The 15,513-nt window shown below is 53.6% G+C and overlaps 1 protein-coding gene across 2 annotated transcripts in view; it reads left to right on the top strand.

Annotated features, from left to right (window-relative positions):
* The window catches only part of CPA1 (carboxypeptidase A1), a 20,276-nt gene extending 4,763 nt beyond the window's left edge, over positions 1–15,513 (top strand). The window contains exons 1-10 of one of the 2 annotated variants that reach the window (XM_045864262.3): positions 5,971–6,419; positions 6,879–6,960; positions 7,423–7,656; positions 7,893–7,994; positions 8,765–8,866; positions 9,050–9,160; positions 9,873–9,963; positions 10,674–10,873; positions 11,275–11,359; positions 13,038–15,513. In XM_045864262.3, coding sequence (XP_045720218.1) covers positions 6,268–6,419; positions 6,879–6,960; positions 7,423–7,656; positions 7,893–7,994; positions 8,765–8,866; positions 9,050–9,160; positions 9,873–9,963; positions 10,674–10,873; positions 11,275–11,359; positions 13,038–13,225 — 1,347 coding nt within the window. In that variant the 5' untranslated portion in view covers positions 5,971–6,267 and the 3' untranslated portion in view covers positions 13,226–15,513. Of the gene's footprint in view, positions 1–5,970; positions 6,420–6,878; positions 6,961–7,422; positions 7,657–7,892; positions 7,995–8,764; positions 8,867–9,049; positions 9,161–9,872; positions 9,964–10,673; positions 10,874–11,274; positions 11,360–13,037 lie in introns of those variants that run through there. The other variant, XM_045864260.3, reaches the window with a different exon arrangement.

Genomic DNA, 15,513 nt, shown 5'->3' with positions numbered 1-15,513 from the left:
CATGTTGCTGCCCCAAATAAATTAGAGCTCGGTTGGTAAGGAGAACGGGGAGAATGGGTATTGGAAAGACAGCCGGCTGTCTCCTGCAGCTTCTCTGAAGGGAGAGAAGATCTGAAGGGGTCTCTGAATCCGTTTCTTTGCTCTAGTTAAATTGGCTGACTTAACCATCAAGCCAGAGAACTTTCCAGGGTCCTTTAAAAGCTTCTGGTCCAACCCCCTCCTCTTAAAGTTATAAAGACCGGGGGTCTCTGGATCATTGAACTTCTGTGTGGCCCTACATGAACCTAACGGCTGAGAGAAGACTAAAGCCAGGGGTCTTCCTCCTCTGACTGAAGGGTCTCCTCAGCAAGCCCAGGAAGGTGATGGCTGGAGGGGTTTAAGTGTATCAAGTAAAAGCTCAAGACTTAAACATGCAAGTTTTAGAGATACTACAGAAAGTATCTTTTCCGTAAAATCTGAACTTTTTTTTTGTTTTTCATTTCTTAGGTATATAATGCTAAATAGGAGTTCAGTTTTTCTACATTCTGCTTGGTTTTTTTTTTTTTTTTTCCCTTTCCCCTTCCAACAAACTGCTCTTTTTAGGTATGTTTTTTCATCCTTTCACCAGTAAAATTTATGAGCATTTATTTAAAAGAAAAAAACATTGGAAAAACTGAAGAGAGAAAGAGTGATTATACATATGGAAAGCTATAAAGAGCCACAGTGAATGTGTTGCGGTTATTGCTTTCTTAAAAAAACAAACCAGGCAGGCAGTTTGGAACCTGAAAGAGTCCTGTGTGAGGGCAGGCAGGCGGCAGAGGCTGCGAGTGATGGGCAAGTGGCCGGGGGCCAGGGAGGCCAGGGAGGCCAGGGAGGAGACGTTAGCTGCCTCCCCCACTCCCGCCCTCCTCCATCTCCCCTCTGACTGCCCCAGACAGGCCCAGAGAGAAAATGACTTTACCAAAAAACACAAAATTAAATTTAAAAAAGCTTCTTCAGAAAAATAAGATGGCCCAGACAGCCCCTGACCACAGGCTGAGGGAATCCAGTGATCGCCGGCCTGCCAGGGCCTCACACCCTGGTGAAGTCACACCACATCTCGAGTTTGGAGGGGGGAAGGGGGGGCAAGCCATGTTCTTCTGGGGACGGGGGTGTCCTGAAGGACAACTTTAACCTGTTCGGCCTTCCAGTGTTCTCCTTCCCCAAGTATTTGGGACCGTCCTCGGGAATGATAACATGTCTGCAAATCCGTTCTTTTGGCTTGCCCCTCGTTCGCCTCTGGCCCCGGGGTCTGCAGTTGGCCTCTTGCCATCTCCTAACCAGCTTCGCCAAGCTCTGTGGCTCCCCATCCACACTCCTGCCCTGCCATCCACCTCCCTCGATTCCCCCAAAGCCTAGCTAAGACCGCACGGGAACATTTCACAAAATTGTACTTGGGAAATACAACGTAGAAAGTAAAACACTTGGACCGGACGCTGGCTTTGGAGTTGATTCGTGGCCCTCTGTGGGACAACCCCTCCCTACGCCTTCACTCTCCTTGGCCCTCTGCCTGTTCCCACGTTGCTTCTCCCCTCCCCCATTTCCTCTTTTACATTATGGGACATTCCTGCTTAGATCTTCTCTCTTCCGTCTCTGTTCTGGGATTTGGGCTCTGACTTGACATTTCCTAAAGACCCACTGGAGTGTTTCTCTCTTCAGGTTACAAATTCTGCCTCCTTTCTGGACACAAGCACCACCAGCCACTTTAAAGTGATAATTCTGCAGCTTCCAGGGAAACAAACAAATAGCTTCTACTGGGCACTCAGTTATGAAAGCAAAGCTCAAGGAGGCTGCTGTCAGGGCCTCCTCCTCCCAGCCTTCCACGAAGCCCCCACGGCCTGCGACCTCCCACCACAGCATCAGCAGGCGGTGGCCCTCTCGACCCGCACTGTCCTGGGAACACTCACCCATCGCAAGTCCCAGGGCCCCTCTGGCTCTACTCCGATCTGCCCACAAACCTGGGAAGGCTCTCTCTACTCTGCCCAGACCTGTCACCAGGCTGTGATTTTTTGGGGGGTAAAAAATACAAATGTCTTAGAATCATAAAGTGTTACAGCTGGAAGGGACCCCAGAGATCCTTCTGTCCTACTCCCTCATTTCATAGATAAGGAAACTGAGGCTCAGGGATGTGCGGTGACCTCCCCGAGTTAAATAATGGGTTTGTGGCAATCTACTTTTGGACAGCATTCCCTCTCCCGTTTTGCTCTCTTCTGAAGTTAGAGAATGTCTGTGTTAGCTGTGTACTTTCTTCAGGCATGTGAGACAGAAAGCCAACTTGATGAAGCTGGAGGGGGAGAAAATGGAATTAGTTGGCTCATCTCTAGAGCTGTGGTGAGGGTGGGGTGGCTAGACCCACCTGAATCGCCTGGCCTCAGAGTTGGGAAGGGTGGTCCCTAGGGGAAGACAGAGGTGCTGTTACCAGAAGGAGGAGGATGCTGGGCAGGGAAAATGAGAGATGTCCATTACAGTCCACCACTTAACTGCCTCAGGTTCTCATAGACTTCTCTTCCCATGCACACAACTGTATCCCCTACAGCCTTAAACACACTTGCCAAAGCAAGACAGCCGAAATCTCATCCAGCTACTGCATTCGGCCATTTTGACTGTGCCTGTTTGTGCTATTTGCAAGGATATCCCTTGTCCACAGTCCTCCTTTGATCCCTAATATGGACATGGACTGATTCTCCTGTCTTTTTAACAAACCATTTTCTACGTTTTAGTTTGGGGATCTTTAAGCATTGTCTTAGAGCTTCTGTTTACCACGCTTGGGCACTCTCTGGCAACAGGGTTGCCATGAATAGTTGTCCAGTGTGTACACTGCACAAAAGCATTCTGCTGAGAGGATGAGGGACTATGTCTGCCCAGAGGGGGAAGGATGCACTTTTCCATTTCACATAAAGTCTCTCCTAGGCTAAAATTGTATTGTCCTCTGACAACACGAGCACTTTAAAAGTTCAGTAAAGGGGCGCTAGGATGGCTCAGTCGGTTGGGAGTCTGACTCTTGATTTCGGCTCAGATCATGATCTCGGGGTTGTGGGATGGAGCCTCACATCGGGCTCTATGCTCAGTGCGGAGTCTGCTTGTCCCTCTCCTTTTGCTCTTCCCCTGCCACTTGCGCGAGCTTTCTCTCTCTCTCTCTCTCTCTCAAATAAATAAATAAAATCTTTAAAAACATAATAAAATAGTAGGTGCATCACTTAGAATGCTTTTTACAGCCTCAGTGCTTTTTTTTTTTTTTTTAAGATTTTTATTTATTTGTGAGAGAGAGAATGAGAGACAGAGAGCATGAGAGGGAGGAGGGTCAGAGGGAGAAGCAGACTCCCCGCTGAGCAGGGAGCCCGATGTGGGACTCGATCCCAGGACTCCAGGATCATGACCTGAGCCGAAGGCAGTCGCTTAACCAACTGAGCCACCCAGGCGCCTCAGCCTCAGTGCTTTTTACAGTTAATAAAAAGGAAATATATATTCTTTGATATTGTTTAGTCCAAAGGTGGGGCAACAGACTTGACAATATCCAGGGAAGGGTGTCTCCTTCTCAAGAGTGGAAAAACATTTTCTAGAAGCTTCCTTGCTGGCTTCCCTTCACTTCTTATTGGCCAAACTGGGTCAAATGCCTACCCCTAAATCAATCACTTGTAAAAGACAGTGGGATTCCTCAGTTGTCTTAAGCCAATCTTGGAATTTATCCCTGAGCTGGGGATAAGGTGACTTTCCTGAGGGGTGATACCTGCACGGAATCTTGGTTTGTTCAGCAAGGAAGAAGGGAGGGACACTGGACTCTACTCCATGTGGCTACAGCAGGCCTTCCTCTGTTTACATTCAGGCCTCTGGCCTGTGACCTTTCCTTGAATCTGGATGCCAGGCTGGTAGCTTCTTTCTCATGCTAATAGGGGTCTTAATGCTCTGCATACACCCCCCAGTTTTCTGCTTAAAGGCCTTCATCTTTGCCCTTGCTTTGGACCAATGTGAAAGAAGACCCCGGGGAAAGGCAACGCTGTGGCCTTCTGCTCCAGGTTCCATTCTAGCAAATTGGTCTTTACCAAGAGGCAATTTTCAGCTTCCTGAGGTGCTTTGGAGGGACCCAGGGAATTAGGCCTAGCCTCCACCGGAGACCCGAAGTCCTCTCCCATTGTGTTCTCAGCTTCCTGACAGTGCTGGCCCTAATTTTAGCTTGCAGCATTAATTAATCTTTCCCAGCCTTGCAAGAAAATAGATTACATGACTCTTGATCACCTTAGGTTGCTGGCTGGAGGCTTCGAGAGGCCCACTTGGTGGGGCTGTCCCCCCCCCATCCCCCTTCCTCCACTGGGCTTTTCCGGAAGGAATTCACAGAAGGCCTAAGAATTAGCTAACACCCCCCAACATGTGTAGTATGTGTGAAACAGAGTCAAACTTATAAGACAGCTTTGGATTTAGAAATACAAAAAGAAATATTGTTTTCATAATGCAAACTGAAGAAAGGCTCTACAAAACCTTTTTTCTTGCTGGGGGACAGATTTGAGAGCTCGAGAACACTGCAGGGCCCTAAGAGTTGAGGGAGAATATGAGGGATGGCTAAGAAACAGTTCCTGGTCTGAGGAAACTTATAGTCTCTCTGGGGAGACACATATTAAGGGGGAGTAAATGTGAGTTTGTGTTCAAGCACTGCCTAGTGTAATGAACACCCATTTCTTTCTGTGCCTAGTAAAATCCCATCATTGAGACTCAGGTCAAATGTCGCCTTCTTGGTAAAGTCTTCCCTGGAATCCACTTCTCATGCACGGTAGAGAAAACGCCCCACTCAGGTATCCCGCAGTGAGGAATGCATCCCCAGCAAGTCCTTTGATCATCTCATCCTGTCCTGGTGACGGCTTCTTGTAAGACCTGTTGGAGAACCGAAACGTTGGTTGGTTACTTCCGTCTTTTGCATGAGACCGTGGGCTCTCTGAGATCAGGGACAAGTCAGTGGGGACCTGAATTGTTGTGATGAGGCCACACTTCCCACAGGCTGCCCCCAGCCAGGGACTGGTGTTTCTGGGGGATGCAGGACTCCCCTGACTTGCAGCACGGGCTCAAAGATTTTGTGTCAGCCTGGCCGAAATGTTCTCAGAACGGCTCCTGTCTGCGCTTCTCCTGCCCAAACTCCTCTCCTCCCTGCTTTCCTCCTTTGAGGAGAGACGGGGCAGATACTTGAGAAAGAAGCCAGAAGAAGCTTCAGGGAGGGAGTGGGTCTTATCTGGGGCCTGGACATCAGGCAAGGCTGCTGGAGAGGAAAGAAACAGTCTTCATGGAGACCCCGTATCTGTTGAGGATGGTTTCAATGTTCTATCGTCTTCTCAGAGCTAAGCTCAGGAGAGAGTGGGGGGTCAATAGAATGGGATCCCTCTGTCCTGGCATAGGAGGGTCGCCCAGGTAGGGGGTGGGATAGGGAGGCAGAGGGAACAGATGGAAACCAGAAAGGGCCACCTTGGCTGTTGTCAGTGTCCAAGCCTGAGGCCCTGACATAGAGCAGGGCCCCCAGATGGTGCTGGGTAGCCCCTGGGGGCCCCTGTGGATTAGGGCGGATTTGTGTGAGATGTTTCTGCAGTGAGATCAGCATCCAGAGCCAGAGTGAATTCCCCCTTGCGAGTTCCACTTTCTCCTGGACGCTGTGCAGTTCCAACAGGGGTCTGGCCCTGGTTCCCACCACCATGCTTTCTACTCCAATGACATCTGGTTATAGTTCCCATCAAGGGCAGCCCTGATCCTGAGCCCCATAGCGGCGGGGGTGGGGGGAAACACTGGCGGGAGTCGGGTTCCTGCCCCAGCTGCTGCTGCTGTGGTCTGACTCCCACGAGACCACTGAGGCCGGGAGGAGTGGGGCTGTACCCAAGAGGGGGATGTGCCTGGCACCGGGGAGGGGCAGCCCTGGACCGAGCCAGCAGGTGCAGGAGCGGGATGGGGGCGGAGAGTCCTAGCTGACTTGAGGCTCCAGTTGGCGTGGCCGCTCCGGAGTCCACTGCCCGGTCAGCAAACAGGACTGAAGCCCAGGGGCAGGTACCCGGGGCTGTGGGCGAGCCGGGGCCCAGCTGGAAGGCCTCGGGCCCCAGCCGACCCTCAGGCTCAGGCGGGCACTTCACGGCCAAGGGCTTGAGGCCTGGCTTATCTCCCCAGGTGCCCTGTTCCCTGCCACTTTATCAGGGAGGGTAAGAAGGTGTCAGAGCTCGGGACTCCCGTCCTCCCTCCCCGTGGGACGGGGCCCAGGTGCAAGGGGGAGGACGACCCTGGGGCATGGCCAGAAGACCTCTGACCTGGGAGAGTTTAAAAGGCCCCAGGACCTTCTCTCAGCCTCAGTTGATGTTCCCAATTAGCTGCAGGATGAGGCGGGTGCTGATTTTCAGTGTGTTGCTAGGGGCTGTGCTTGGCAAAGAGGACTTTACGGGGTAAGAGGATGGCGAGAAGGGGGTGCTCACACAGGAGAGAGGAGGACTCAGCCGCTGGCCAGCATCTGGAGGCAACAGACAGGCTGACTTGTGGGAAGACTCCAGAGAGGCGCAGACTAGTACACGCTGGGAGGCAGGCTGACCAGGGGCCATCCCAAGCCCCGGAGAAATCCAAGCTTGAAGGAGTTTTTAGGAGAGGAGGTGGGAGGAAGCCTGGCTGGCTTTGGAGAGAGAAATAGAGTCTAAACTGGGATGGGGATCTCAGTTGGGTCCAGAAGGTTCCAAGGAGCCTAGACCTCCCCTTGCTAAGACCCCTCATGATTCCTCCTGCTCAGCCAGAGGATAGAGGCCCAGCCTGGGGATTCCGGGCCCCTCCATGCCACTCTCCTCCCACCTGGGGAGCGTGAAAGGCCAATCAGAGTTGCTCAGACCCTTCATCTCCCCTCCCTCTCTGCCCAGGCACCAGGTGCTCCGAATCTCTGCTACCGATGAAGCCCAGGTACAGAAGGTGAAGGAGCTGGAGGACCTGGAGCACCTGCAGGTCCGAAGAAGTGGGGAGTCGTCCCCGAGGCTTAGGGTTCCTCTCAGGCTAGCCGGACCCACCCCAGGATGCCACCCTTCCCTGGGGCCACCTGGGGCCTAGGCCCTCTCTCCTCAGCCACCCAGAAAGGACCCAGGGGACTGATCCCTGTTAAGAAATGATTTAACCCCCACCTCCCCCAGTCCCAGAATCTTGCTGCCCTCGAGCATCTGAGCAAAGGGGGGGCCTCCTTTCCGGCACAGCTCTCTCCCCTTTGCTTTCTTGAAGCTCCTCCACGGTGCTTCCTGGGCCATTTCCCTGACCACAGTGGACTCTGTCCAATGGCCACGGTTTCCCCTTCGTCCCCTGCCCCTAACAGCCATGCCACAGCCACGGTTGTAGGGGACACTCTGGCCTAACACCCCCTCCCGGGCTGGCCCCTTCCCAGCTCGCGGGGACAGTGCCTGTTCTCGTCCTCCCCAGCTGGACTTCTGGCGGGGCCCTGCCCAGCCTGGCTCCCCCATCGACGTCCGAGTGCCCTTCCCCAGCACCCAGGCTGTCAAAATCTTCCTGGAGGCCCATGGCATCGGGTACACGACCATGATTGAGGATGTGCAGGCCCTGCTGGACGAGGAGCAGGAGCAGATGTTCGCCTTCCGGACCGGGGCCCGCTCCACGGACACCTTTAACTACGCCACCTACCACACCCTGGAGGAGGTGAGGGACCCCTGGGGTCACGCCGCGCGAGCACTAAGCTCTGCCTCAGGCTGGCAGAATGCGGCCGACCTGGGTGTGCGGGGCACCTGCCGTGTCTCCTGGCGGCCCGGGGGGGCCGGGGTCGTGGCTCCCCTGAATCTCAGTGCTTGCAGCCGGAGGGCGAATGGAGCTGCCCCGGGAGGCATCCGGGTGCCTGGCAGCCACTCCAGCCAGCCTCCCCTTCTCTCCCTTCTCAGATCTATGGCTTCATGGATATCCTGGTGGCTGAGCACCCGCAGCTCGTCAGCAAGCTCCAGATTGGCAACAGCTACGAAGGGCGTCCCATCTACGTGCTGAAGGTAACGGGCACCTGCGTGAGAACGTACCGGGCCCGTATGGGAGAACGGGCAGCCACCTGTGTGTGTCAGGCCTCGCGGGCGAGCCCAGGGTCGCAGAGAACACACCGTGACGTGTGCGCCCCATGCTGACACTGGGGAGGGACAGAATCTCTACGCTGGTCCAGCTGTATGCATACCTGTACACACACAATTCTTTTTTTTAAAGATTTTATTTATTTATTTATTTGAGAGAGAGAGAGAGAGAAACAGCATGAGAGGAGAGAGGGTCAGAGGGAGAAGCAGGCTCCCCGCCGAGCCTGGAGCCCGATGTGGGACTCGATCCCAGGACTCCGGGACCATGACCCGAGCTGAAGGCAGTCGCTTAACCAACTGAGCCACCCAGGCGCCCACAATTCTTAACTTTTTAAGTGACCCAGGTATTTCCAATCAAGTGTCACATTGTGGGAAGTATTCCAGAGTCGGTGGAGTCCAGAGAAAATGTTTTATTTGTGATGGCCCACAGGGAACTGTGTATGGGCAGCAGAAGAGGGCAGGGCCCAGAGTTCTGGCTGAGGCCCATTTGCCCCAAGACCGGTATGAAGGCTGGAGGCCACGTTCTTCTGGATTCCTGTCCAGACACCCCCCACCCCCACCTCACCTGAGTGATAGCCCCACAAACAGAGCCTCAACCTGACATACCCAGGGAGAAGAAGGCCTCTGGGCCGGGGTAGGCTCCCCTTCAAGGAGCCAAGACAGGATTCTAGCTGGATCTCCCTGTTCTTCTCTTCCAGTTCAGCACTGGGGGAAACAGCCGTCCTGCCATCTGGATCGACACCGGCATCCATTCCCGGGAGTGGGTCACCCAGGCCAGCGGGGTCTGGTTTGCAAAGAGGGTAAGCCTGGGGCGGTGAGCAGGGCTCTTGCCTGGTGGGGCTGGTGGTCAAGGCCCATAGGAGCCCTGGCCTCCCCCGTTCACCCAGAAGCGGTGATGCAGAGGAAGCAGGTGCTCACTGCCTCAGCATGGCGGACGGCTGGCCTGACCCCCTCCGCCTGTCTGTCCCCTAATTCCCCACCAGATCACACAGGACTATGGCCAGGACTCCACGCTCACTGCCATTCTTGACTCCATGGACATCTTCCTGGAGATTGTCACTAACCCTGATGGTTTTGCCTTCACCCACAACAAGGTACAGGCCTTCTCCCATTCTTCGGAGGAAACAGGGTGGGCCTCTGGGCCTCTGAGCCCCATGAGCTACTCACCCCTAATCTCAACCCCCAGAAGTCAAGGGAGGGGCAAATAGACCTGTCTTCCTAGACCAGGGTTCTCATCCTTGGCATTCTTGACATTTGGGGCAGAGAATTCTTTTTTTGGGGGGGGGGGACTGTCCTGTGCATGCAGAGTGTTTAGCAACATCCTGACCTAATACTCAGGAAATGCCAGGAGCAACCCCTCCCTTGAGAGAGCCAAAAATGTCTTCAGACATTGCCAAATGTCTGGGTATTGTCCCCGGGGGAGACCCACTGCCCTGGACCTTATTTCCTAGCTTTATGTTACTTTTATGGCAGGTACAGCATGCTACTAATCTAGTGTGTGTGGCGGGGGTGGGGGGTGGGGCGGTGGGGGGTTGTGGAGGCACCTGGTGCCTTCATTTCCACTGGTAGGACCCTCTGGCCAAACGCCAGATACTGTTGCCTCTGTTCTCCTTCAACCAAGAGCCTCCTTTGCAGACCTTCCTGACAACCAGTTGAAAGTGGTTTCTGACCCCTGCTATGTCCACCCCAGTGTTACAGATGGGGTGCTTCGTGTTGGTTAGGGCCGCTCACAGCCCACCCTACTGTCTGTGGGCTCTGGACGCCAGCCCGGCATGGTGACAGACAAGTGTCTGATTCCTTCCCCAGAATCGCATGTGGCGCAAGACTCGGTCCCTCACGGAGGGCTCCTCCTGTGTTGGAGCGGACCCCAACCGGAACTGGGATGCTGGCTTTGGGAGTAAGGCCCAGTGTGATTTGGAAGCAGGGATGGGAAACCCAGAGTGGCTTCTTCCCTTCCTGTGTCCCATTGCCCCCTCCCCTTTCCTGCCGCAGTGGCGAGGGCAGGGTGGGGGGCTGTCAGTGTCTCCTCGGGCTCTTAGCGAGGTTTTCTTGTGCCATGTCTAAAAACAAATCTCCCCGCAATGGAATTAAGGTCTGAAATCTGTGTAGGGGTTTTCGAGGGTAACTTCAGCTCCTTCCCTCTGTGGTCCCTTCACTACAAGAATGGGTCTTGGGGACGCCTGGGTGGCTCAGTCGGTTAAGCATCTGCCTTTGGCTCGGGTCATGATCCCGGGGTCCTGGGAGCGAGCCCCGTGTAGGTCATATCGGGCTCCCTGCTCAGCGGGGAGCCTGCTTCTCCCTCTCCCCCTGCTGCTCCCCCTGCTTGCGCTTTCTCTCTCTCTCTGTCAAATAAATAAGATCTTAAAAAAAAAAAAAGAAAAAAAAGAATGGGTCTTGCTTGAGACCCTCCTGGGGCACGTCCATCCATGTTGCCTACGCCTGGCTGGGGAGGGAGGCAGGACCCCCAGGTTATAAAAGGCCTTTGGCCTTTCCTTAATCCCAGGGTGGGGCTGAGCCCTCCTGCATTCCACCTCACCCCCCCTTCCATGCGAAGAACTTGAGGCTCTAGAAGCCACGCTGCCAACGATCCTTCTTCCTCTCCCGCAGTGCCTGGAGCCAGCAGCAACCCATGCATGGAAACTTACCGCGGCAAGTTTGCCAATTCCGAAGTGGAGGTCAAGTCCATCGTGGACTTTGTGAAGAACCACGGGAACATCAAGGCCTTCATCTCTATCCACAGCTACTCCCAGCTCCTCCTGTATCCCTATGGCTACAAAGCAGAGGTGGCCCCTGACCAGGCTGAGCTGGTAGGTGCCCACCCCCCACTTGCCCTGCGGTGCCTAGCACCCCTTTCTCCCACGGAGCCCTGATGGCTTAGGAAGACCTGCAAGGCAGACTAGCCTCCATTTCTGCCTGGGAAACTGAGGCCCGCATGGGTCGAGTCACTCCTGTCACATGACAGAGCAAGGGGCAGGGCTAGACTTGGAGCTGGTACCGCAAGCTCCGCTTGGGGCTGCAGGGCGACCAAAGGGCAGTGACCGAAGTGCCAGCCAGACATCCCGTGGGGCTGGAGGACCACGGGGTCGCTGAACTCCCGCTCTCTGCTGGGCTACTTCCCAGCTGGACTTTGGGCGACACTGGCCCTGCTGTTCTGGGGGGCCTGCTGTTGCTGCCCGTAACAGGTGGTTCCGCTCGGCATTTTCTCCAGGACCAGGTGGCCGAGTCTGCTGTGACAGCCCTCTCCTCTCTGTATGGGACCAAGTTCCAGTATGGCAGCATCATCAAAACAATTTGTAAGTGGGGGCATGGTCTCCGCAGCGGCCCCGGGAGGAAGCTTAGCTGGTGTTTCCCGCCTGGGGTAGTGTCCCTCCTGGGGGAGGTGCCCAGGGGTGCCTTGGTCTGGGAGCCTGGGCGAGGAGAACAGTTCTCGGCCGTGCCTCGGTGGGCAGCGGGGCCCATTTCTGACATGAACTCTGCCTTCTTTGGTACCTTCAGACAAAACATATCGGCTCCTCTGAGAACTTTTGTCCCCTTGTCTTAGGTTAAGTCCAGCTTTATGCAGGCGGTGGAGGGTTCTGCTGGCATTTCTGTATGACCAAGAAATTCAACTTAAAAAAATACTCCTCCTCTGTGCCTTTCGCTTAGAGAATGGATCCTCTCTATCCCCAGCTTACTTGTACCTGCAATGCTGCTGGGAGGAGCACTGCTACATCCAAACAGAATTCAGTCAGCAAATGTTTGCTAAGCACCTACTATGCATCAGGCCTTGTCGTCTGTGCTTGGGAGACGGTTGGGAATAAGCAAAGATCAGGAACCATACATTCTAGTCGGGGGGAGTGACGATAAACATGAATAAGTAAATGATACAGTATGTTAGGTGATGAAAATTAGGGAGGAAAAGAAAAACTAGAACAGGGTAAATGGAATCAGGGATACTGGGCATGGAAGTTGGGGAGGTGGGTAGAAGGGTAGGCCTCAGTGAGTTGGTGCTATTTGGGCAAGTATTGAAGGAAAACGAGGAAGGGAGCCAAGAGGCTATCTGTCTGGGGAAGAGCCTTCTGGGCAGAGGAACCTTCTAGAACAAAGGCCCTACCGTGTGATCTGGACTGGCGTGTTGGGGAAATGGCAAAACAACATGGAGCCCCACGTGACGGCAGGCGGGGGGGAGAGTGCACAGGGTCATAGGGGACTAGTGGGGTGGGGACAGATACCATAGGGCCCTGAGGAATGCAACAGGTTTGCCGGCTGACAAGAGGCAGGGGACAGGGACAGAGGTGGGAGGTCTGCACACGCCCCTCACGTAGCTCGTGCCCAGAGTGCCTGGTGTTAGTAGGTGAGTGGGCCACAGTCTTAGCTACGGCTGGCCTTGCTTTTGGATCCCAGGCCTGGTTTGGAAGTAGTTTCAAACTGCATCAAAGTTTTCTGCTTCATTCAACGTTGTCAAATGACCTTCTGATACGCAGCCGCCTCCTGCATGCCGGCCCAAGTCAAAAGCAACTTGTTATCCACTGTGAACTGCAAATCTGGGCCAAGTTTCTTCCAAAAAGACAGCCAAGGGGCTTTTACTTTGCCTCTGGCCCTTTGCACTTTCTCCTGCAGACCAGAGAGAGCCCCAGGGGACAAATCCTGGTTACTCAAGTGGGTAACTCTGGTATATTTGGAGGTCTGACCAAAGCAGCTGTTGGAGGGAGGCGGTTTTCAGTGGGGCTTTCGCAATTGCCAGACCGTTCTTGCATCCCCCCTTTGATAGGAGAACCACGGCTGGTCCCTCTCTCTGGGCCTCTTGAGCGGAGACCTTTTGGGGGAGCTTCCTGGGAGGAAGCCAGGCTGCTTGCCCAACAGTGGGCCCTCAGCAGGCGCGGCCTCCCGTGAACCCCGCATGAGGCTCGGGGTTTCGGACCATCGGCCCGGTCCACATTAATGTGTCAAGAGTGATTGACCTTTGCTCTCTGGCGTCTGCTCCCACCCCAGACCAAGCCAGTGGAAACACCATTGACTGGAGCTACAGCCAAGGCATCAAGTACTCCTTCACCTTCGAGCTCCGGGACACGGGGCGCTATGGCTTCCTGCTGCCGGCCTCCCAGATCGTCCCCACGGCCCACGAGACGTGGCTGGCGCTTCGCGCCATCATGCAGCACACCCTCAATCACCCCTACTGAACTGGCCCTTCTGCGCCCTCCTCTTCCTCCTCTCTGGCCCCACCCAGGCAACCGAATAAAGTCTGAGTGTCCATGGAACAGAACCTGGGGGCTGGCACGGACGAGGGCGTCTGCCTTTGCAAGCCGGGGCAGAAGTGGTTTAGTTCCTGCAGGCCTCCCTGGGAATGTGTGGGTGGCTGGACTAGATGACCCCTAAATTCCCCTGCATTCCGAGGTCCTCTGAAGTTGGATCCAAGTGGCTCGGTCTTAATCAGAGCAGCCCGCGCTCGGCTCATCGGTGCGGCGGTTCGTTCACACCTGAGTGGCCGGCGGCCGCCGCAGCTGCTACCACATGCCGACACCTGCGGGGGGAGGAGTTCGGCCTGCGCCGCGGTGGAGCTAGTTGGGGCCGTTTATCCACAGAGGCAAGGACTCTGAGCATGGCCGAGGCTAATCCCGGTGGCCGCTGCTGTCCCAAGTAGACATCGCAGCCAGGCAGAGCAAATTTAACTAAGTCGGAAGAAAACAACCGGGTTCAGGGAAAAATTTCCTGGAGATAAAGAACAAACACCAATCCCAGGACATTTTATTAACTGTAGTACATCACGGAGACTTTGCTTTTAGGGACAGAAGGGGCCTTATTTTCATATGCCACATCCTTTCTAGCATCCTTCGACACATGGTCTCCACTTCCTCTCCTGTTTTACCCACCACCACTCCCTTGCCATTTGCAAAATTTCTCAAATATAAGGCTCTCCCTCTGATACTCTCCAGAGCTCCTAAAACTCACCGGCTTTCCTCCTGCGGCTCGGCGGTTCTGATGGCTGTGACATGGCACGGAGCGCTAGCCCCACGATACACTGGGCATCTCAGCTTTTTTTTTTTTTTTTAAAGATTTTATTTATTTGACAGAGAGAGACACAGCGAGAGAGGGAACACAAGCAGGGGGAGTGGGAGAGGGAGAAGCAGGCTCCCTGCAGAGCAGGGAGCCCGATGAGGGGCTCGATCCCAGGACCCTGGGATCATGACCTGAGCCGAAGGCAGACGCTTAACGACTGAGCCACCCAGGCGCCCCTCAGCTTTTTTTCAAAGCAAGAATCTACCCGGTGTTTCTTCCAAATCTCTTCAGATGCAAATGTGGAGCAAATGTGGGGGTTATTCTCACAGCAATCGCTGGAAGGGAGCGAGGGTGGATTGGTAGCTCCCCAAAGAGGGAAGCTGGGGGGAAAAGATGGCAGCTTTCCCTGTGTGAGCCAGGCGAGGTGTTGCAGCACCTCCAGCTCCAAGGACGTAAAAGTCTTATCTTTTCCACAGGTCAAATGCTCTATTTTTGTTTGTTTTGCTACCAAACATTCCAGAAAACAAAAAGTATGAGGCAGACTATACATACAGTATATATAAACTTACATATATGTAGGTTTATGAGGCAAGGTAAAATGGTGTTTCAGTCTTATCTTTTTTTAAGATTTTCTTTATTTGAGAGAGAGAGCGAGAGCACGGGCACACATGCGCGTGCGCGACTGGAGGGAAGAGCGGAGGAAGAGGGAGAAGCAGACTGAGCGCAGAGCCCGACGCGGGGCTCGATCCCAGGACCCTGAGATCATGACCTGAGCCGAAGGCAGCGGTTTAACTGACTGAGCCACCCAGGCGCCCCAGTATTCCAGTCTTTACAGAAAAATGACCTAAAGATTTTATAACACTCCCTTCAAGTTATCTTTTGGGAAACACTTCCATTCAATCTGTGTAGATAAGCTGAAACCCATTTTGATGGCTCAGTTTGGACAAGTAAAAAGCTGATCTTATTTTTTTATTTTGTTAAGTTTGCAAGGACACTATATCTTACAAAATCAGATTACTTAGACTTCAAGGGTAGAATTGCTTAATTTAAAATAATTGTGCTTCCGGATAGCAGGCACCACTTTGTTTGGCATTCAATCTCCAAAACCACCAACAGTAGTTGACGTATAGATGCCCAATAAATATGTTGAGTGAATGTTCTCTACTTTTGCTAGCGAACGAACTCATGAATTTTGTAATCTGTACAGTGTAGGCTTGTGAGTTATTTTGAATTCCCTGAGTTGTAGTTTAGGAAGTGAGGCTCTGAGCAAGTAAGAGTCTTAAGACACCTGACAAGATAAGGAACGAACCCCAGAATGAAAATTCCATGAGGGCAGAGATTGCATTGTTTTTTCAACACGTAATCCCTATTGGTTGGCCAAATACACGGCACATAGTAGGCACTTAATAAATACTTGTTAAATGGAGACATGGAACTTGTTAATACTTTTTTTTTTTTTTTTTTTGTATTT

The sequence above is a fragment of the Mirounga angustirostris genome, unplaced genomic scaffold (genome assembly GCF_029215605.1).
Source record: "Mirounga angustirostris isolate CCGP_5_RB_7025 unplaced genomic scaffold, mMirAng1.0.hap1 SCAF_12, whole genome shotgun sequence".
In the NCBI taxonomy this organism is placed as follows: domain Eukaryota; kingdom Metazoa; phylum Chordata; class Mammalia; order Carnivora; family Phocidae; genus Mirounga; species Mirounga angustirostris.
Note: the sequence above shows the minus strand (reverse complement) of the source record. Positions and strands in the feature narration are given on the sequence as shown.